General features: G+C 50.8%; 1 protein-coding gene across 1 annotated transcript in view; it reads right to left on the bottom strand.

Moving 5' to 3' along the window:
* GPR50 (G protein-coupled receptor 50) overlaps positions 1–20535 on the bottom strand; it is a gene marked incomplete at both ends in the record, with an annotated part of 35591 nt that extends 15056 nt beyond the window's left edge. The window contains one exon of the mRNA XM_084269307.1: positions 20361–20535. Within this exon, the coding sequence (XP_084125433.1) occupies positions 20361–20535 (175 nt within the window). The remainder of the gene's footprint in view (positions 1–20360) is intronic.
* Positions 20536–22626: the final 2091 nt, after the last annotated feature.

Genomic DNA, 22626 nt, shown 5'->3' with positions numbered 1-22626 from the left:
GTGTTGACCACACCACAACGAAAAACAAACCAGAAGCCAGCATCTCCACACCAGGAGTGCAGGGTGTGAGGTTCAACTGCTAATTAGGACAAGGCACTAGCAAAGAGCAGAAGAGGGGAAGAGGTCAGCTTTGGTTCCCCTGGGAGTTGAAAGTCTTTCCCAAATCCAGCTACATAACACATCCCTCAAAAGGAGAACGATGCCTTCTTCTACGTGACCACCAAAGCAGAAGCACTCATGCCAGCACTGCCTTCTGATATGAACTGTTCTTTTATCATTTATTCAGGAATAACACTGTAAAGCAGCAGATTTATATCAAATGACAAATAACAGCTGGGTGGAAAAGGAAAAAAAGTGTCGCACTTCATTAGAACTCTGTGAGACTCCGACAGCCAGAAACACGCTGCCAAAGTGGCAAACACAGCCAAAAAGACAAGACAGAACCCTCAGCAGCTGTTAAACCAAATGGGAACTTGTTAAAATTAAGGGCCATTTCCCCCCTTTCATATTTAGTCTCAAAACACCATGTAAAGAAATTCAACTTCTAACAAAGCCAGGCTGAGTCATTAGCGCAGAAGGGACACGAGACCCTTGCAAAGATTTCAGATTAAAAGGTAACCATTAAAACTCAAGTGATTTTCAAACCCCATGAATATGTTAATCTGGTATCAGTTGGAACTCTCCAATATTAAAGTAATAAATCTTACTAGACTGGATTTTACCATGATTCACTTGGTGTTGCAATATTCATTAAAAATATGTAAGCATTCAACATGGAGGGTGCTGATGGGTCTGTAGCATCCATGCCAACGCCATCCTGGACCAGACCACAGATTTCCTTCCCCCACCAGAGAGGTCGAGGCCATACCTGTCCCCGAATATCAGCACTCCTAAATTCTCTACACCACCAGTCACTGGTTTCACCCATGAACGCTTCTGGGATTGCCAGGAGGGAACAGGAGAACACAGAGCTTAGTCACACCAGGAGCTGATTTTGTAGAGGTACCACAACAGCCGCCAAGAAATGCCCGGGACTGAAAAGTACCCTGTGGGCCAAGCTACAGATTTTGCCTGAAGGATGCTGATTTCCAGAGGGGATGGGATGATTCTGCTTCAATCAGGCACAAAATAAACATTGAAAAACCAAATTAATTAAGTATCTAACCAGCCAGACCACTCCAGGTTATCCCAGCGCATGAGGGTTCAGAGCTGACAGGTTTTGTGCTGTATTTCTTTAGAAGGCAGGAGATGATGACACTGCCTAATTCTGCACTTAATTAGTCAGAGACTGTCTCATATTGGAGCACTGGCTGAAAGGACAAACAAGAGAGCCATTCTTGTTTCAAGCAAGGGCTTTCCCAGTTAATGGCCACGTAGCCTTAAGCAAACCACTGCCTCAGCTTCCTACTCTGCCATCAAAAGGTCTGCCTTCCTTGCATCCACTGATGTTTACAAGTGCAAGGATGTAATTCAGTAAAAGGCAGAATAGAAACAGAAATCAAAGTGTTTCTGGCGTGCTCACCTTTTGGCTCTCAGGCAGTTCTCCCAAACTGGATACTTGGTTTTGAAGAGCCCTTGCAGAGCAGCCCCGGGACCCTGTGGCATGCAAGGACAATCAAAAGCAGCAGGATAAAACCAGCAGAAGCATGGCCCTGTTACCTACCCTGGCATTCCTCACAGTCCCCCAGACAGGGAGAAGTTTAGATGGGAAAAGCTGAACTGCAGCACACGCAACTGAGTTCAGGAGGCAACACTCTTCCTGCTCAACTAGATGGAGTTGTTACCCCACCATGGTCCCAGAAGCACGTTTCGTTGCTGGAGGTGCTGTGACTGGAGCTGCTGCACTGGAAGAGGATGGAGCTGGCTGGGTTAACTGGGGATTCGCAACAACAGCGACCTGAATCAGAAGAGCCCTTGACTAACTCCTAACTTGGATTGCTGCATCCAGCACTTATCCTGCAGCTTCCCCTTGACTTGGAAACCTTTCATGCTTTAAGCTGGATGCAATTGAATATGGTCATGGTCCATTCCCGGATTGTCAACGCTTCCATGCCTGCAGTCTGTGAGAGTTTGCAAAGCGCCTGGAGATCTCTTCCAGAGAAACCTCACCAGCTTATTTCTGGGGGATAATTGGAGAGGTCTATTGTAAATCACACTGCACAAGAACAAACACGCTGTTGTCCTCCTGGCACAGGGTAGAAGCTGCCTATGGCCCCGCAGGTCAGCAGTGATGCAGCTCATGGGTAAACTATGAGCACTACTTGTTTAATTTATGCCCGGTTTTGAGCAGAGGTAGTCACACACAGCCTGCAGACAATTCCCTCTTTCTAACTGGAGCCCAGTGCTAATTCCTTGTTCCCAGAGACCACGGCCTTAGGAGCTGAGGTCCAGACTCAGTTTCCCCTTCAGGCCCCACTGCTTGCGCATCTCCCAGCAGGTCTCACTTAACAAAAAGCTCACACATACCTCTTGGCTTCCCAAAACAGCTCATCTGCCAGGAAACAGAGCTTTGCCCTCTATGTACAACAGCATGGCTTTGTAACCCCAGCTGTAACAATACCACCGTGTAATAGCCAGGAAGGCTGAAGCAGCTAAAACTATCAGCAACAGCACAATACGTTGCTGTATGACCTCAGCATCTTCTCAGGGAAGGAACATTCAAGTACTAAGAGCTAAAGCAATGCAACTTTCATCAAAAGAACAAAATGCCTTCTGATACACCTGCCTAAGATGACAGGTTTCTGTGTCTCAGCAGTAACAAAGGGTTCAGACAAGCTGGAATCAACCTTCTTCGGTCTGCAGGGTATTTTGACTTTTTGTTCCAATTCCAAACACCAAAACCCAAATCTTTGCACAGCATGTCGCCACAGAAGAGGAATTAAGAGTCAATGCCGTTCTCTCCCTAAAACAGTACACGAACTGAATCTGCAGCCTTCCTCTGAGGTTCCCCATTCAGCAGAGGGGAGTAATCCCATACAACAGCACGTGTCCGATACTATTGCTATGGAGAAATTAGAGCCTTACATCTAGAAAAGGAGAAATCCTGCATTACTAAGGTTTCCTCGGCTGCAAGGGAAAGAAACATTGCCTCCTGGTGATTAAGAATGTAATTATTATTAATAATTCTGAAACACTTTGAATTACATGGTACATTTTCTTTAAATGGGCACTATTGTTAGTGCAAGCTGATTTGAACCACTGATTTATTCATGGCTTAATAACCCTGCCTGTTTCATATGCTCAGCACATTTTGCTTGGTATATTGTATTACTGGCTGGTTGCTATAAACAGTCCATTTAAATTTAGACAGAAGCTTTTGGAAAAGTTCTAAATAGAACAGATACGTGAATTAAAACACTAAGTACATTGATCAGTAACTAATGGCTTCTTCCAAACTCTTAGCATTTACATGTGTGCATTAGGATCTCCAGCAAGCTCACAGGTTAGCTCTAGCTGAAGTCCTCATTCTAGCAAAGCTTTCTACTCAGACCAATCCTATTATCCAGTCATTTCAGAATCCAGAGGAAGTCTGCCAGACAGCACTACCAAGCTGTGAAATTTCTGAAAATAAACTAGAATTCGGCTTTCCCCGTTGTGGTGTCAATAAAATACCTCCAGCCCTGTGGGTTAATCTGCAGTACTGTCCTCCACGTTGTGAAGTAAAAAAGCTCAGCTTTACCAACTTTTTTGTAGGTCTTAAACAAAACTAGCCATGGAAGAAGAGAAAGAAGCCTTTACAACTCGGCCAGCTACACTTCCAACAAGAAGTGATACCTCCTTACCTGTGGTGTCATTACATTGTACTTTTCCTTACTGAAAGTCACGCGGTGCCGCTGACGTACAACAGCTGTACAGCCAGCTCCTCTGGGGTTACTTCATATTTTAATTTTTAAAGGTATCCACAGGAACCAAGCCCAGTTGTTTTGTTCTCCACACTTGCTACAGCCCTTTATAAGGGCCACATACTGTTCCCTCTCCTAATATTTACATGCTTCAGTTTGTTAATCAGTCATCATTTTCAGGACGACAGTTCTTATTTGGCTCTTTGGAGGAAGAAACATTCCTAAAAAGAGCATCAGAGCCAAGTATGTATAAAGTTGGCATAAGTAATACCTGCTCCCTATTATATACTCCTTTTATCTACTCAGAGCAGAATACGAAGCCACATGTTAAGTGGCACCACCTGATTTACAACCTGCTCTGCGCAAGCCTGCAAGACTGTGCGTTGCATCTATGAGTTTATACACCACTCTACCCTCTAGTTATCTCACTCTGCTAAATAGATGAGGATTGTAGAGGACTAGGACACTACAAGCAACAACTGCTCAGCTTTCCATAGTCTGCCCCGCTCCTTGTTCAGGGAAGTTATCTGAATGGTGTGAAAAACAAGAATCTAAGTCAAATGTTGAATGAGATATAGCCATGAGCTGGGATGGTGCATCCTGGGGGTGCAATCATTCTTTTTCTTTAACCAGCACATTTCAATAAAACATCTGGGTATCAATTAATGTGCCAAAAGCCTGCTGTTCAGCTCAGACATCTCGGTTGGCTGTGCCTGCCACCACAAGCCAGCTCTGGAGCTCATCTCCATTCTCCCAGAACAGCAGTGTAAACACGCTTCCCATTTCAGCCCCCTTCACTGCTAACCAAGCCACTCACACAAACCCCTGGGCTGCCCGAGTCACTGGTTTTGTTCTTACAACAGAAGTTGCAGCTTTTGGTAAGATGGCAAAGGACACGAGCTGCTCATGGTGGGGCAGGAGTGCTCTGGCAAAGCAGTACAAGAGCTCAGCACACAGGCTCTGTGCTGGCAGGGCAGGCACAGCCCCTGCCCATGGGACCAGCACACAGGATGAGCAAAGGGACAGGGAAGGAGGGGATGCAAAGTCCCTCACATTGCACCTTCCCAGCCACTTAAACCTCCCTGGATTCAGTGCTGCAGAACAGACACCCCAGAGCAGGGCTGCGAATCACACACACGCCAGATCCGTCCTCTCCCCAGCTACCCAAAAAGGTTGTGTAGCCTTCAGTCACAATGCCACAAGTTTAACTCCTCGAAGGCAATTAGAGGCAATTACTATGCTTTTGCTTAAATACTTGGGAACTCTTGAACATGAGTTTCGGTTGGAATTTTTATTCCCCAAACCAGTTGGGTGTGTGAGGGATCTGTAACAATCCATGCTACATTCTTCACTTCAAATAAAAATCTGGGTTTAAAGTAAGTGAAAGAAAATGAACAAAATGAAAAAAAAAGTATTAATTAATAAAGTAATTATTAGGTACCACACTCTTGGGTCCAAAGTGGTTACAGTTCTAGGCAACGTTGTCCATGGAGATATTCCGAGATTAAGAAAAAAGAGGGAGAAGACTGGCAGAAGAGATCAAATATTTTCCATGCCATGAAACCCTGCTCATCGCCTTTACATCGCTTCCCAGCGTGGAACCGTCCTGGCCCGCTTCCACAGGAGCACTGGGAAGGGGGCACTGGGAGGATGGCAGCAGAGGTGACCCCAGATGACACCGTCCTCCTCACAAGGCAAACCCAAGCACCCAAGCGACAGCTTCGTGTCACCCTTTCCTTTTAAAGCCTACCCGAATCCATCCCCGTGGACGAAGGGTTATTTTTCCCCTACAACGATTCAGAAAGCAGATCTTAAGTGAGAAGGCTCCAAGCTGCTTCACGAAGTAATTCTGGACTCATCTTGATCTATTTCTGTCTTTTTGCTGCTTACATATAGATGTTTTGTTGCTCACCTAAACTGTTCTAATGCAGATCATTTACAACTCAGCTGGAAGGCAAAAGGACTGAGCAGCTTTTGAAACAGGGGTGCTTGATCTCTTCAAGTATAATTTTGCAGCACTTTCAAGTTCCACGTCAAAATTGCTTCGTGTTGCTTTGAATTTTAGCTGGCATCTTACTTCTGAAGAGACTCCCAACACGATTCTAGGCACTGCTTACTGTGGAAAGAATTAATACAGCGTGATTGTGGGGAAGACAAGAGGCATGAGGAACAGATCTGATGTGTTATCAGACACCCACGTTCTGAATTCATAGAGTTAAATATATTAAGCAGTGTTTGAAAACCTAAGTGTTACTAGAACAGTGAATTACAAAACACTTGCTGATAGAGAATGCAGAAGGATTGTGTTCTCTGTGGTGTTGAGTATTTCTCCGTGTCAGTAGCTTTCCACAGCTTGGAAAAACACTTAAAAGCAAACTAAGGTTAGAAGATGGGAGAGGAATGAGGCAGAGAAACTAATACAATGTGGGTGACACTTCCCCACAGACAGCCGATCTCTAGGTCTCACACCCCACCACCAGCAGCACTCAGAGGAAGCGGCATTATCCCTGATGCGTCTGTTAAAATGCAAGTTAGGCATTTCTGATAGAAATAAAGTAAACTTGATGATGGGATAGATACTAACGTATCTTAGCATCTTCCAGGTACCACAGCTCTAAATCCCCTTGTCTCAGGCAGAGGAAGCAGCCCATAGTGGGTCTGAAATGTATTCATCCAGCAGCACTCCCCAAGAAAGGATGCCCCTGTTACAGGCCAGAGCTTGTCCATCGCTCTAAAGAGCTCAAATCTTCTGTCATCCTCTCCTAAGCACAAAGGGGAAGAATAAAAGTTGCTGGGCCCAGTTTGGTGTCAGGGATATCAATAGCATTGGGTTTTATTCCCAGCTCTCCAGAAAGGCAGCACAAGAGCTTTCTAATTACTCTCACCCTCCACAACAGGAACTGAAACCTGTTTTTGACAAAGCTACAAATATCACAGGCAGAGAGGTGTGAGAAAGGAGCCCTATTCAAGCAATAGCTACTTTCATCTGTTCTGCAACTCAGTAACGTTGCAGCTTCAGGGTCTCCTTTCACTGACTTTACAGGGAACTTCCACTCCAGTGTCCCTGTTGCTATTCCTGTGGCACTCCAAGGCCACCCCAGCAGGTCCCTTGCCTGCTTTAAAGCCGGCACTGTCAGAAGGACAAAAGGTGCCAAATCAGAAGCCCTTTATGCCATACCTTTTAGCATGACTGCAAAGTACCCATCTCCCCATCACAGCAGAGATGTTCAAGTACTTTGAGCTCTAGGATGCCCAGGAGGGAGACAGTCATCCCCAATCCTGAACCCCCCCATTTGCCCCATCATCCCGCCCCCAGGAACGCACAGTGCAGGAGAGCAGGACGGGTACCCAATACCCTGCAGACAGGCATCACATCACACGTTACTGGCAGTGCCTTTTGCTCCTGACAGCGATGTGCAAGCCCCACGGTTCCCAGCAGCATGGCAGCTCCCAGGTCGGCATTCCAGGGCAGCAGCACTCAGCCTTCAGCCAGCACCAGGGGCCGTCAGGCAGCCAGCCCGCAGGGAACACCAGCACGGCAGCCTCTGTGGGCAGCCAGCAGCACGCGTGGCCAGGTCCAGCTCCTCTCTGCCAGACCAAGTGATACAGCAGGGATGGACATGTCCTGGGACCAGCCCCCACCCCAACTGCATCACTATTAGAATCACCTGTTCCTCTCATGGGAGGGGAAACCCATTTGTGCTCTGGTAGTGGCCTTATAGCCAGGACACCACAACACATGCCGCTGTGCCAGCAGGTACCCACAGCGCTTCACCAGGCTGCCAACTCAAATCCCACCCAATCACTTCAAAAAGGATTCGCCACCCAACGTGAACCCCACGGTGAGGAAAGTCCATGAGTTCTAACAGCCCCATCAGAACAAAAAGGGTTTCCAAGGAGAGAAATGCACTGCAGTGCCAGGCTCTTGCCCACACTGGCACCCTCATCCTGCAGCCAGCCACCCAACACATTTGGACGTCCCAGACACAGCACTTCTCCCCTCCCTTCCTGGGTTCGCTAGTGAATGAGCAGTCTCAGCAGAATTAGAGGAGCAAAGGTGTGTGGAAGGACACACACAGAATTAATGCTTTGCAGGAATTGGCCTCTCTCTCTCTCCTTCAAAAAAAGAAGTGCTTTTCTTGGGTGACACAGAGCAGAATAACCCGTGGCTCTTCTGTTTCAAAATGAATTCGTCTTACATGTCTGTGGCAGAAAGCCAAACCAGACAAAGGGCTGCTCAGCAATTCCTCTTCACTGGCATACCCTCCACCCCAGTTTGGGAGGAATTTACCACAGCTTGTGGCTAAGGGCCTGCCCCAAAACCTCACCAGCTTTGCAGTAAGGACCCTTACAACACAGGGGTACTGCCTAAGTCCTACAGCCATACAGCAACAAGCACAGGACCACAGTACACAGCAACTTTGCACTACAGCCACCCTCCCCTTAACACCAAAGCTACTCCTGCGAGAGCCACTTCTCTGCCAACCTTTATCTTCAGTGACACCAATGAGGTGTCACAAGCAAACCTCACCAGTGAGATGCAGAGACAGGTGCACGTCCATTATTAAACCACAGGGTAAAACCTGCTTGGACAGACCCGTTAGAAAGTTTTGTTGATTTCTGGGAACTGAAGCTTGTTTAAAAACAGGGGAGGGAGGAAGAGAGAAGAATTTATAACAAACCAGGATCATATTCCAGGAAAAACATGTCAGAATTTGATCATTTGTCTTCATTCCATGTGGGAGGAAAAGTGGGACTCTCTATATTTGTTGCAAATGGGCAAAAGAATCACTTTCAGAGCTAAGAAAAAACAGTGGAAGACTGGTTCATCAAAGCAATGGGAACAGTTCAGCAGTAGCAACTGGTTTCGTAAAGCTAATGATCCATCAGAAGAAATCCAGCCTCTTCTGGGAGAAATTTGCCTCAAAAAAAAGGAACAGCAAATGAAAGAACTGCAGTCAAAATATCACTAAGGAAGAAGAGGTGCTGTGATGAAGAGGCTGAAATCATCTAGCTCCCTGTAAGTCCTGTTTGTTCTTGCTCATCGCTCTGTTCCCGTATCTGTGTAATTTATTCCAGAGCAAATTTCTTATTTTGAAGACTCCATGGAGAAGGTGGAGACGGCTGTCTGTCTGTCTAAGGGACACAATGCTGGTGTTCACCCAGCGGTTATCTCTTGCTCTCACACTGATCTCAAAGGCTTTGTTTAGCCTGGGATTTAGCAAGACTTTTAATAACTGACTTCCAATGTTACATCCACACTGGGAAGGCTTCTCTCATTAGCTAATTAGTCTATTGTCCTAATTAGGAAGGGCAAGGCAGTTTTACTCCCTTATTGCCTTGCATGGGAAACCCTATTTTTCCCACCTAGGTCTTCCCTCAAGACAGTTCCCAGCTCCTCCGCCCTGACTTGCTATCCAGAAGGACTTAGCTAGGTGGTGGCAGACAGCATCACCTCACCTTTTAATGCTCATCTGGACCAGGGTGGGAACGCATTGTTCACTGCAGCTGTCCTGAGCACAGAGCCCTGTGAAGTCCCCGGTGAGCTCTTGGGTTATAAGAACAGGCTGGACAGCACCAGTCAGGACCAACACGAGTGCATTGAGTAACGAGTTCTCTGTTTTCTTCCTATGAGGATAAAGCTGGTGTGTCTCTGAAGGACCAGAAACCCATTCCATATGCCTAGATGTTCAGCCCACTCCTAAGCAGGGTGAAAAGTGCCCTGAAAGAGGGCACCTTGCAAGAGGCTGGGTTTGTCAACCCCAAAAACACAAGGTCCCAGCTGGCAGACGCAGAAAGGCACTGCTCTGTGCCCTGCACACCCAGACACTCCACAGCAAGAAACGCAAAGAGATCAGCTGTAGAGGCTGTGAGCTTGGGTCCCATCCAGAACAGCACAGAGCTGCAACTCCCACCTCTGGCCACAACAGTCTCAGCAGGCAGGACTGACTGCTTGGAGGCAGAGGTGAGCTCAACGGCCTTCTACTAGACAAGTCCTCCCTCCTCCCATCACACCTGCCCTTTTCTGCCAGTCCTTGCACCACACTTCTGCCTTCCCTAGAGAAAGACTCACAGATGAGCATGGGAGAGGCAGAGCCTGCAATCTGCACTGCAACATCCCTGATTATTTCAGTGTCTATCAACTACACCTACTCTTAAAGGGTTTTGTCAGCAAGCTTTCCACTTAGTCCACTTAGTTTCACCTAATCTGTTTTGATTAGCAGAAAAGACTGGTTAGAACCTGTGACATAAAGACAGAGCTTGTGGCTGACTTAACACTCAGGTATTGCACATCTCAGGGATGGCAGAAAAGGTTTCTCTCATTTCTGGTCTTCCCTTGGAAAAGCCAGATATAATCTCTGGTGTGACAATGTCTGCCTCTGCACAGAAGGGAACTGTACACTAGCTTAACTTCTCCCTCCAGAGCAGGGCAATGAAGAGTCCAGAGGTGGTGCCAGTACTTTTGTAAAGGCCAGGAAGAAAACAGGATGAACCTAGTGATGGAGAGCAGAGGACAGATAGATTTTGAACTCATCTTCATCTTTGCTGCTGCTGTTTATAGAGATGCTGAGGTCATCATGAATAAGTTAATGGAACAAACCTCAGAAGATACAGGTGTATTTTCAGTCAGATGCTAACAGATACCATTAGTACGAACATGATCTGCCCTCCACCAAGAGTCAGAAGAGCGAAGGTGGGAGAGGAGCATGAGCAAGGACCATGGAGAGTGAGAGAGATAAAAGCTAGAATATGACATTTTTTTTCTTTTATTTGGACTGGCTCATGCCAGCTCTGCAGAGAAGACAGGAGGCCACTATCAGGAGTCCTCCAGCACCTTCCCAGCTTATCCACAACCTTCCAAAAAAAGTTCTAGAGCACCTCAAAGTAAAGGGTGAGGAAGGATGACCTTGAGGTACAGACTGAAGAACAGTCTCTATAGGTGCAAAGACCAAAGAAGAAATGAACCTGGAAAAGGCCAAGTCATAGAGGAAGACTACTAAATGCTCAGCCCTGGCACTGCTCCCCAAGGCACCTCCCTAGTGATGTCAACACAGGTATATGACCCAGGAAACGTTGTGAAAAGCTGCAGGTAGTGAATGGTACAATGCACAGCCGTTGTCCTCAGACTGCATGGAGCAAAAGCTGCCAACACGGGCTATTGTTCTCCCCCTCTATTTAAAAGAGCAGTGACTTGCATGAACACTGGCTTTGGAGTATCTGCTTGGCAACCCCAGCAGATAAACAGACAGTATTTCCATGGAATACCATAAGGTTCTGAAAGAAATACATTAAAGTTATTTTCACAATATTATTAAATCCAGGAGTGAATATTTTGAATATGGTATAATCCATTTTCCTAGGAAACAGCCAAGAACAACACTAGATTTTACTTGGAAACTGACTGCCATCCCCGCCTCACCGTTCCCTCAGGGACAGGAGCAGGAGCCTTGCACGCCTCTCCCAGTGTCCCAAATCCTTCCCTCCTCCGTCAGCGTGCCTCAAAACACAGCTCCCATCATCTCTTCCCTTGGCCTCCACACAGGCAAGTCCCAATCCCTCCGGCCAGTACTGGTGTGACTCTGCTCTCCTTCGAGCCGTTGCCCCAAGCAGCCCAGAAGCTGGCTGCTGGTAAGCGTGTTGGAAGGGCAAATGCACAACACCAAGAGGCCAGGCAGGAGCCTTTCAGCAGCCTGCAGATGGGACTCACGTCCAAAGAACTGGTAGGACAATGAGAACTATACAGCTCCTGTCACTGAAACTGGCCAGCAGACACAAGCAAGAGAATAAGCAGCAGTTCCACCCTAAAAGCAGAAGCCAAACCCATTCCCACACCCCCAGACCCTAGTCCTTCACTCCCTCTTATCTTCCATACCTCCTGCTCGCTGCACAAACCTCCATGTCCATGTGCAAGCACCAGGGCTGGCTTCAGCTGCCAAGGTCACCTAAATGGATAGGCTCTCCTCACCCCTCAGCACACGGGAAAACAAGCTAGTCATCCAGCAGAAGTCACTGGGAAGTCCTGGAAAACACCTCTTCTCCCTAAACCCATCCCTTCTGAAACCCCTCACAGGTAGGGCAGAGCTACAGCCACAAGAGAGCCCTGTGCCCCCCATCTGGGCTCTTGAGCCCATGCCCAGCAGGGACCGTGCCGTTGTCACAGGGCTGGGAGGCAGCTCCCTCCTGCCTGGCTGCCAGGGAGCCTTACCCTCTGGCAGCACGGGCCAGGGCTCCGGTTCCTAATGCATCCAAACATGACTCTGCTGTGGATATCACCCACCCCATTACAGTTCAGTTTGTTCTACTTTCTACCCCAATATCTGCAGAAATAAAACTCACAGCTGAGACCTGAAGGCCAGACACAGGGCCAGGAGTAAGGGGAGATACATGAGACTCCATTTAACTTATGGCTCGTAGAGCCCGAGGGAACTGGAGGCTGTACCCAGGAGCAGTTATGTTCCCTCCTAGAAGACATCAAGGTCCCTTGAGCCCACCTGCCCTCACTGTGAAACACCAATGTCTGCAACATGCAGAACCTACAGCTCTCCCCACCTTTTCCCCCCAACATGGGGAAGAGGCGCAGCTCAGTCTGAGCATCCTACTGCCCTTGTTCACTTTGGTGGTGGTCAGCACATCCCACCACCACTCCTGCTGCAGCCAGATTCTCACTGCTCCATCAGCATTCTCCCTTATTCCACTCATGGAATCATAGTCTCATGAAATCTTTGATGCTGGAAAAGACCTCTAAGATAAACCGTACATCCAATGCCACCATGCCAACCAAACCACCTCCTGAAGTGCCACATCCACATGGTTTTTTAACACCTACAGGGATGGTGACTCCACCACCTCTCTGGGCATCCTATTCCAATGCCTGACTGCTCTTTCAGTGAAGACATTTTTCCTAATATCCAATCTAAACCTCTCCTGATGCAACTTGAGGCCATTTCCTCCCATCCTATTGCTAGTTACTTGGGAGAAGAGATCAACCCCCACCTCACTACAACCACCTTTCAGGCAGTTGTAGAGAGCAACAAGATCTCCCTTCAGCCTCCTCTTCTCCAGGCTAAACAACCCTAGTTCCTTCAGCTGTTCCTCATAAATTCAGCTGCTTCTCCTGCCCCAGGCCTCACTAAACCCACCTCTGCCTGGGTCCTTACATGCTGGCCTGGGATCCAAGCCGTGACACTCTCGTTCCCCAGCAGCTCCAGCTTCCAGCTCAGTGGTGCCAAAATTCCCCCAAGACCAAGGCCAGGTCCACAAATGTTGCATCTAAGCCAAAAGACAAGCAAAGATTCAGGGCAAGTAAGACCCTGGGCTGCTGGACCTCAGTTGCCCAAAGCCACGGCAGCATTTGCAAACATCACATCTGAAGGTGACGCTGGGGATCGCTCAGCACAGCAAGATCTGAGATCTGCCAACAGAAGAGATGCAGTGAGCAGTCTCAGAAGACAGGGGCTCACTGATACTCACTCCAGCTTTTGGGAATGAGAAGAGTTACACATGAGAAAGCCTCGCCACAGGTTCCCTTCCACATTGTCCACAAAGAGCAATCTCATTATGCCAGGGCTCTCAAGGACAGGAGTGTCCTGGGACTGTGTCACAGCCTCCTCCCTGTCAACCAGTCCAGGGGATGGTCTTGTCCTCCTCCACCCTGCTCTCTGCTGTGGGATGGACTTGGAAGGGATTAAACATCCTGCACAGAGAAAGAAAAGCAAACAAAGTGCAATGAAAATGCAAAAACGAAAAAAAATAAGCAAACAAAAGCCATCTCTGAATTCATTTCCATTTTATTTATAGGCCATCACGTGGTAGCTGTCTTTTTAAGCCTTTTAATTAATCACTCCACAAGTCATAGAGGGAACAGCTACTTTGAGCACATATGCCCACCTTCTCTCTTCCTGAAACTCGTTCCAGCTTGTGTTGAAGGACTGTCTGTAAGATAATTAATTATTTGCTATTATCTAAGCCAGTACTTGGCTCTCCAAATCTTGCAGGAACATCAAGTCCTGGGGCAGTAACGCTTTTTGGGTCTGAAAGGGAAAAAAAAGAGCCTTTGCTAAAGGCAAGGAAGGGCAAAAACAGGTTGGGAGGATCCAGAGAGGGAGAAAGGTGGCTCAGCACCAGGCTGAACCTGGCTTGCCAACTCTTGTTTGGGTCCATAGCCCGGCCCTGCTGGGGCCAGGGTATGAGATGCAGGTCCTCCTAATCAGAGGAATTTTGTTCCAACTGATTTGAGCTGCATTGAGACCTGCACCAACACGTAACAAAACTCTTGGTGAACACCACAGACAAATATTCCTCAGATGGGAAATGCCAGAATCACTGTTTCTAGTGGAAATTGGATTCATTGCTCTGAAATCCTACGTTTATCATACAGCCCTGGCTTGACCACATGCCATCTGGCCACCAGACTGTGGGTGCACCCCAAGCACGTGCTGAGCCCTGCTCACTTGCCAAGTGACTAGTGGTATTTTAGCTCTGTCCCCCAGCTGCACATCCACAACTCAGAGTGCTGTGTCCAAGCCCTGCTCCAAACAGGGGGGCATCCTGAAATCCAGCGTGTCGTGGGAGAGGGGGGGAAGAGAGGTTTCTTCTGGAAGTTCAGCAAAGTTTCACAAAGAGGGGGTCCCGAGATCCAGCACAAATAAAAATCATCCCATCCACATGATCTGTAAGCAGCACGGGGAGGGGTGGGGGTTTGTCCTGCAAAAATAGGGGGAAAAAAAAGGTGATGGCTTTGACCTCTGCTGATGGGATGGAGCCTCCTGGGGATGCCCGGCGGAGCTGTACGAAATACCCATTTAGGAGTATTTCTGACGCGGGAAACCACTCCGCGCTGCCGCCGGAATGAGCCGCCGCTTCCTCCGGAGCTCCCAGAGCGCAGCGTGGGAGCCGCACCGCGAGGGGCCGGGAACACCGCTCCGAGCCGCATGGCAGCGCCCAGCCGCCTCCTCCTCCTCCTCCTCCTCCTCCTCCTCACTCGGGGCACCTCGCCGCTCACGCAGCCCAGGAGGAGCCCGGCGCTCGGGGCTGGGAGGAGACACCTGCAAGGTCCGTGTGGGAACCCGGCCTGAATCCCCACCACCACGGGGGCACGCGAAGGTGATGCTGCCACAGACCTCTCCAAACCAGCCCAGGGATGGGGCTGTGCCCGGCGGCTGCGACGCGGACAGAGCAAAGGGCTCTTCCTCCGTGTCCCAGCATGCGCATCTCCTCCTAGGAAAAGCCAGGTCACGACTGTTGCTCCCTTCACGCTGCTGCTCTTCCAGCTCAGGCTGTACCTGAACCCAAATTCATTTTCCCGCAGGTGAAACCCCGCGGCTGCTCCCACTTCTCCCACCTCCTGTGAAGCCCCCACCTGCCACAGGCACAGGGGCTGCAGCCGAGGGACACAGGCACCGACCAACAGACACATCCCCACCCAGCACGCCTGCGCCTCCGCTCCCAAAGCTGCACCCAGGGGACACCCCTGCTGCTCACACAACCAACCACTTCAACAGCTTCTCCGCACCAGCCACGCAGCCCATGGCTGCCAGCGATGCTCCCTGTGCCACCAGCCACGCAGCCCTAGCTGCGTGGCTGGTGGCACAGGGAGCACCGCTGGCAGTCAGCTTCACATGGCACATCCATCGCCATCCAGTTGAGCAACTCAATAATGAAACAAAAAGCAAATGCTGACGTGGGTTATTCCCCACCAACAGCAGAGAAGCGACAGGGAGACCATTTGCCAGCAGCTCACCCATCTGATGTCATGGGCACCCATGCCCATTGAAGAGGAAGGGGTGCCTGGTGTCCCCTTCTACCTCAGAGGACGCAGGGAAAGGGGTGCAGCTCCAGGGTGTCCTAAAGTCCCAGCAGCCTTCAAAGGGCTGCACTGACACACAACCCCACTCCCTCCACAGAGCCCACCAGAAAGCCAGGGCACCTGCTGCAGAGTCCCCAAAATGTCAGAGGATCAAGGCTGGGTAAATCAGAAACACTGGTGGGAGTTTGCTGCAGGCAAATGAATCAGCACAACAGAAGAGCAGCTCCTGAAGCATCTACACAGAAAGAAAAGATGTCATTTCAGGCTGCTGGCAGATGCTGGAGGATTTGTGGTGCTAAAAAAAATAGGAAAATAAATAATTTTTTTAAAAAAAAGTGTCTCCACACACCTACATGTAATAGATAGCTTTCTAGGACAAGGAAATCCTGCAGGAATTGGAAGAAAACCAATCACAGCTCTCAACTGCATCTGAGATAAGGAAACGGAATGTGGTCCAACACAATATCTTTAAGGGGTCAGTTTCCCAAAGCTAGAGACAGTCAGACAAAAATAACTGAGAGAAAACACATAAATATAAGCAAATGTGACAACACTTGAGATGTTTAAAGATGCCTTAGTAGAACCCTCCTTTCCTCAAAATAAAACCCAACCAAGAAAACAAAGCAATGCTACATTCAAACAAAGTTTAGTTGGTTTTAAATCAGAAATTTTTAAAGACAAAAGCCAAATTACAAGATAAATAAAATATGCCACAAATACAAAAAACACTGTAAAATCAGTAGCTGGAAATCAACATGTTTCATAAAGAAAGTTTAAAGATATCTGAAAGCAAATGGGAAGAGGTGTATTGGGAAAAAAGCAGCCGCCTGTCAATAGGATAGGCTTGATGCTAAAAAAAAAAAAAAAATCACAGAATCACAGAATTGTAGGGGTTGGAAGGGACCTCCAGAGATCATCAGGTCCAACCTCCCTGCCAAAGCAGGGTCCCTAGGACACATCACACAGGTTGGTGTCCAGACGGGTCTTGAATATCTCCAGAGGAGGAGACTCCACACCCCCCTGGGAAAATGCTGGGAAACTATCCCGATAGGGAAGATGCAGAAAGTATAACCATAACTCTCTATCTTTGCAGAGAAGAGTGACTTATGTGTCAGCTACAACAAAATCCTCTGAATTCCAGGAGGAGCTGGGAAGATGCCCAACACCACCTGCTAACCATTTTTCACATCTGCAACCAGAAAACCTGCACGTCAGAGTGTAGAAAGGAGCTGGCCACAGCCCTAACATTGACTTTTAAATAAAACAACGAACAGAAAAACATGTCCCAGGCCAGCCAGGAAGTTCCAGAGGTCTTGGAACAATAAATAAAAATCCCCACTCGAGCAAACAAAAACTGAGGACTGTGCCAATGCTTCCAGAGGGCGAATGGGCTGACCCAGGAAGCACAGGCTGGTTACCCGGCCCGCGGTCCCTGGCAGAGGCGGGGAACAGCCAGCACCCAGAGATGGAGACACAATTAGTGCCACTCAACACAGTTTTCTGGTCAGGGACCTTGTCAAAGCGATCTGGTATTTCTTCTAAGGGCACGCATTCGGCTGACAAAGGTAAGCGTGTTGACATAATACAGGCAGACTCGTGTGTGACACTTGACTTGGGCCGGCGTGACAGTCGAAGAACAAAACCCCCAGCGCTGTGCAACCCTCACTGTACAGCCTATATCCAGGGGATTAAAAGCCAGTGGAGCCCAGTGACCTCGTTAGAGCTATACCTGAGCTGCCCACCCCCACAGAGGTTTCAGTGCCCCGCAGGGACGTTCCCATGAGGGAAGCGGGCCCACGAGGCAGCAGAAATCCCTCTCCCCAGGCAAAGCTCCAGGCAGCACTGGTGGGAGAGGAGGGTTTCAGGGTTTCACACTCTGGCTACGTGCCCAAGATTGCAGCGAGTTCAGGAGAGGGACGGGCACTTCCAGAGCCTGCACCCAAAGAGCAGGCTAATTCACCAAACACACCGGCTGGCTGTAGCGCAGATTTTCACACTCATCCATTGAGTTTACTAAGCTGCAGACACAGCCATGCCAGCAGCCTTCACACATGCCACGTAACACACAACTCACTCATAGCCTGTTCTACACAGGTCTTAATCAGCGCTGAACAGCCCGAGCACCTCCCAGTAACTACACAGGGCACACCAACACCCGCCCGATGCACGTTACACCTTCACAGACGGAAAGCCAAGCGCGGTGATTTCTCTTGGACAGTTTTAGAGTTCAAATGTTTTGGTTTTCAACTCCAGCAGTGCAAGGAGAGCAGGGTGACCAGCTCTTTGAAGGCTTTCAGATGCCAAAAACATTCACCTGCTTCCCCATAAAGACACACAGACATCACTCCTGCCAGAGGAGCAGAGCTGTTCCCCATTCCCTTTGCCCTCATCCATTTAGATGTCCCACACTGTGAACCGTATGAGCAACTCCAAGTGTCCAGGTAGCTGGATGTTACTGTGGGAAAGCTTGCTGCTGGCAGCTCTTCAGCACACCTGGCTGAACAACCAACCAGGGATGTGAACTGTCATCATGCAGGAGGTCTGGGGCACCCCGTGAATTTGGATTTCCTCTGTCCACAGGCCTCACTCGCCTCCTGCTGCTCATTCACCTCTGGGCAGCTGCTGCTGTTTTCCAGGCAGTTTACTGCACCAGCAAGGGTACTCCTTGGTACCTGCTACCTTGGTACCCTGCTCGACAGCTGCACTCCCTGCCCATTGTAGCTACAGGCTGCACAGAGGTGCTGACATGCCAAGCCCTGGAGAGAGGTCCAAAAACCCCATTCACACAAGAGTGATCACCCAGCACAGCCTCTGAAGCACTGCCAGTTCCACATAGAGCCTGTATCCAGCTTATCCTAGCGATAGTTTTATCTCCAGCTGGACAACCTTGCAGCTGGCCTCTCAACTAACTTTCCTGCGAGCTTGCTCCAGAACCAGAGGGCTAGGTGCTTCCAGGATTTGGGAAGAGCTGACACATCCATAACCAGTGCCCTTTTCATTTCTTTGACTGCCTTAGGGTAGGTTCAAACATGAGCAGAGAGAAACTCCTTGCTTGCAGGACTTCTCCCCGGCTGCTGCCCAACTTTAACCCACCTCACAGCAGAGGCAGCCTTGAGACATGAAACGCATGCAGGTGATTAACAATTTGAAAGGTGATAAAGCCAACTGAACAGCAAGCAGATCTGAAACTCTCAGCCAGATAGCACAAACTGCTCGTTAACTTGGGGATGAGGGCAGGGTGTCTCTGGTTTTGTTTCCCAGAACAGCTGGCCACAAGCTTGCAGCGCTCACACTGTAAAGTAAATGTGAGGGGAATGGAAAACACCTTTCCCAACTATACTGAAGTTCTCATAAACCCAGTACGGCATGTTGGGGTATTGTGGATACAATGGGCTGCGCTTCGTGCACCAGTTTGAGAGCAACTCACTGGCTGAGGTCACTGCATCCAGCCAATAGCCTGTCCCAGCCAATAGCTGTTTGTGTGCTATCCTTAATCGATCAATTAAGTATTAAAGGCACTGGGGGGGATATCATCCCATCAGTTTTACCCATCAGCTCCTTTTGCCGAACTCCATTGAGTTACTCCATATTCACAGAGAGAGACACCAAGGGATCAGTATCTCCAGAACGTTACATGTTTGTTCTTACACATCACAAACACGGGAGGTATTTCATTAAAACCCTTTTACAAGCTATAAAGCTGAGGTTCCCTTTGTGTCTCGCTCAGTGAGAGCAGGCAGCGGCGCATCCTTAACACACATACTCTGCGGTGCATTGTAAGCAGCACAGCACAGGCTGCTCCAAACTCGTACGGAGCAACTTCTATCCAGTGTTATTTCTGCGTTAAAATCTCTATCCCGTGTGGCTCCTTTGCCAAAACAACAAGACTTGGAAGTCAAAGAAAAATTACCCCCCCCTCACAAAACGCAGCCTTCTATAAAAAGGTTAATATCAATATCAACTTTAACAGCTTTCCTGGATTAGTTCATCGGGGAGATCAACATACAGACTTTAAAGTTATCCGCGGGAAAAAAAACCCACGGGAAAAAACACGGGGGGGAAAACCCCCCACGGGAAACCTTCTCTCTACTTCCAGCCGGTCAGGTAACGCACAGCCGTTTTTAGATGGAAACGCTAAAACTCTTGCAGGGCTGGGGCGTAAAAGCCACCGTTCAGCGGTACGATAGGCTCGTCCTAAAAATACGAGCGGTCCTCCCCTGCACCGGACCCCGGCCCCGGAGTCCCCCGGCCCAGGTCCTGCTCCCCCGCTCCGCCCCAGCGCGCTCCCGGCTGTGGGAAGGCGGCTTTACCTGCGGCCGGGCTGCGTTCGGGCTCCTGGGCTGGCGGCTGCCTCTGCGAGACACGAGTTCCGAGAAGTTGGAGGACAGAAGCAGCGACACGGGACAGACAGACAGCGCGTCGGGAACCCCCGCGGCAACTCGGGTCACCGGAGAGAAGAGACGAGCGGGCGCTGCTCTGGCTCAGCGGCAACTCGCCACCCCGGTACCGCTCCGGGGCTAAGGAGAGGGGGCTGCGGTCCTGCCCGCCGACCCCCACAGGCTCCTACCCCACCGGGAGCGGGCAGCCACCGCCGTGCGGGGCCGGGCCGGCGGAGCCCCGGGCGCGGTGCGGTACTGTGCCGCTCCGCTCCGCCCGCCGCCGGCAAGTTGGCAGCGCAGCCGCGCCGCCCCCCGCGCCCGCCCCGCGCTCACCGGCGTTGCGGAGCTTCTTGTTCCTCAGCACCGAGAGGATGACCAGCGCGTTGCCCAGCACGTCCACCACGATGGTGAAGATGAGCACGGCTGCCAGGGCGGTGGCGGCCCGCGCCGACGGACCCCCGTCCAGCCGGCAGCCCGGGCAGCTCGCGTTGCTCCCCGGCCGCTCCATACGCGCCTCTGCCGCCCGCCGCCGCCGGGGCTCCTCCTCCGACTCCCGCCCGACGGCGGCCCCCCGGGCAGCCGCCACCGCGCCGCGGGGAACAGCCGCGCCTCGGCACTCGTCCCGGGGGGCTCACGCCGCCCCCTCCCCCGGCGGTGCCGCCGCCCTGCCCGGGGCGGGGCGGGGGGGGGGGGTGGAGTGGGGGGGCGCTGCCCGGTGCGCGGCGCGGGGCACCCGCAGCGCTCTCCGGTGCGATGGCGCCACCGCGCGGCGGCGGGGAGCAGCGGGAGGCCCGGGCGGAGCTCGGCGGCCCCGGGCGCAGGTGTGGGACGCGCGACGGGCGCGGAGCAGCGGGGCCCCCCCGCCCCGCCCCGCCCCGCCCCGCCCCGGCCGGCCAGGCCCGGCGCTGGCAGCGGCCCGCAGCCCAGCCGGCTCGGCTTCCCGCCCGGCCGGTGTCAGCCGCCGGCCCTGCGCCGAGGGGGAACCGAGCCAAGGTGAAGGATGTTTAGTTTGGTTTGTCCGAGGAAGAGGTCACGGGCAGCGGCTGGGGCTCGGACAGCCCCGGCCGGCTCGGAGCGGGGCTTTGAAGCGCCTTGGCTGTCCCGGCCGGGCAGCTGCCAGGGGAGCTCCCGCCCTCGGACAAGGCTACCGAGAAGCGGGAGACTACAAGGTGAAGTTTTGCGTATTCTCCACGTCAGGAGCGTTTTCTTTTGCTCTCATTTCCCGCTGGCGCAGCCCTGCCGCCAGCGCCGGCTGTCTGGCACAGCCCGCCAGCCACCCTCGAGCCAAACCCATCCATCCTCACAAAGAGCTTTTTCCACCAGTTGTGTCAGAATGAAATCGCACGCTTTTGGGTTTAAGGGTTCTTACCGATTCCGATGTGAGCGATGCAGAAGCCCCACAGCAGCGATTTGAAGCTCAGCAGCCCGGCTGCAGGCTCCTCCAGCGCAGGAGAGCGGTGCTTAGCAGGGATCTCCATCCACCTCCTTCAGCCCAGCCTCACCGCAGAGCCTTCCAGGCACCTTTGTGCTTTCCTCCAGGCCAGCGTGAGCAAGAAGCAAGCGAGCCCCTGTGGTCAGATTGTGGCTGCAATACAGCAACCGCACCGATTCTCAGCTTTATTTAGAAAACAGCCCCAGAAAACATGTTTTACGGGCCATGGAGACCAGACACGGAGCTGTGCGAGGGGCAGGAGCGCACAGAGGCTGCCCACCGCCCGCCGGCGCCTGCCCTGGCCTCGGCCCAAAGCCACTTGTCTGCCTGCAGGTCAAAGTGCCTGAGCACACACATAAAGGCTGCGCCACAACTCAGCCCGGGGACTTTAAAACTGCCCGGTTGAGCGAGTCAATAGCGAAGCCAAAAGCGAACACTCTGACCGCTTGTTCCGCGCCAGCAGCGTACAAACAGCAGCGAGGCAACAGCCAAACCGAGCAGCAACAGTCGGCCCCAGCACCGTGGCACAGGGTCAGAGCCAGCCCCACATCTGCACTCCAGCCTTGCCTGAGCCGAGCTGTTTTAAGCCACTTTTTGCCCTTTCCCCAGGCCTGGAGAACACTCAGTTTTGAAAAAAAATGTGGTTTTGTGGGTTTTTTTTTTAAGATAGTGATCAAAATCCTGCATTTTCAAATTGTCAAGAAGATCAGTTTGGGCTTCTTCGCTGGCACTCTGCACTGCATTCTGCATAGTTTTCTCTGTGTAAACCAAATCGTTTTGTTCACAGACTTTGGGCTGATCTATGCCCAGGACCTACCTGTGGTACAGGAGCAGGTGCAGCAGTTGTGTGCACAGACACATCCTTTCAGTGCCCTTCACTCTCTCGCCACCCTGCTCTGGCAGCTGTTTGCACCCTTTTAAAGACACTCTCAGGTGTATTTCAGAGAACTTGTATGTTCCTTCAGAGGGCCTGAACTTCATACATAAGTGTCTTGGACTTGCTAGTACAAGCACGGGTTGATACTGATGAAGGTGTTGTTGGAAGCCAAGGAGAAAGCTGCCCGTCTGGGTGCTTTGCTTACAGGCGTGTGCAGTGCTATCGCTTCTGCCCTGGCTCTGGAAGCGTGTGAGAGCCCCAGCAAACGTTCACCCAGGGCAATTCACTTC

The sequence above is a fragment of the Gallinula chloropus genome (genome assembly GCF_964237585.1).
Source record: "Gallinula chloropus genome assembly, chromosome: 11".
Classification (NCBI taxonomy): domain Eukaryota; kingdom Metazoa; phylum Chordata; class Aves; order Gruiformes; family Rallidae; genus Gallinula; species Gallinula chloropus.
Note: the sequence above shows the minus strand (reverse complement) of the source record. Positions and strands in the feature narration are given on the sequence as shown.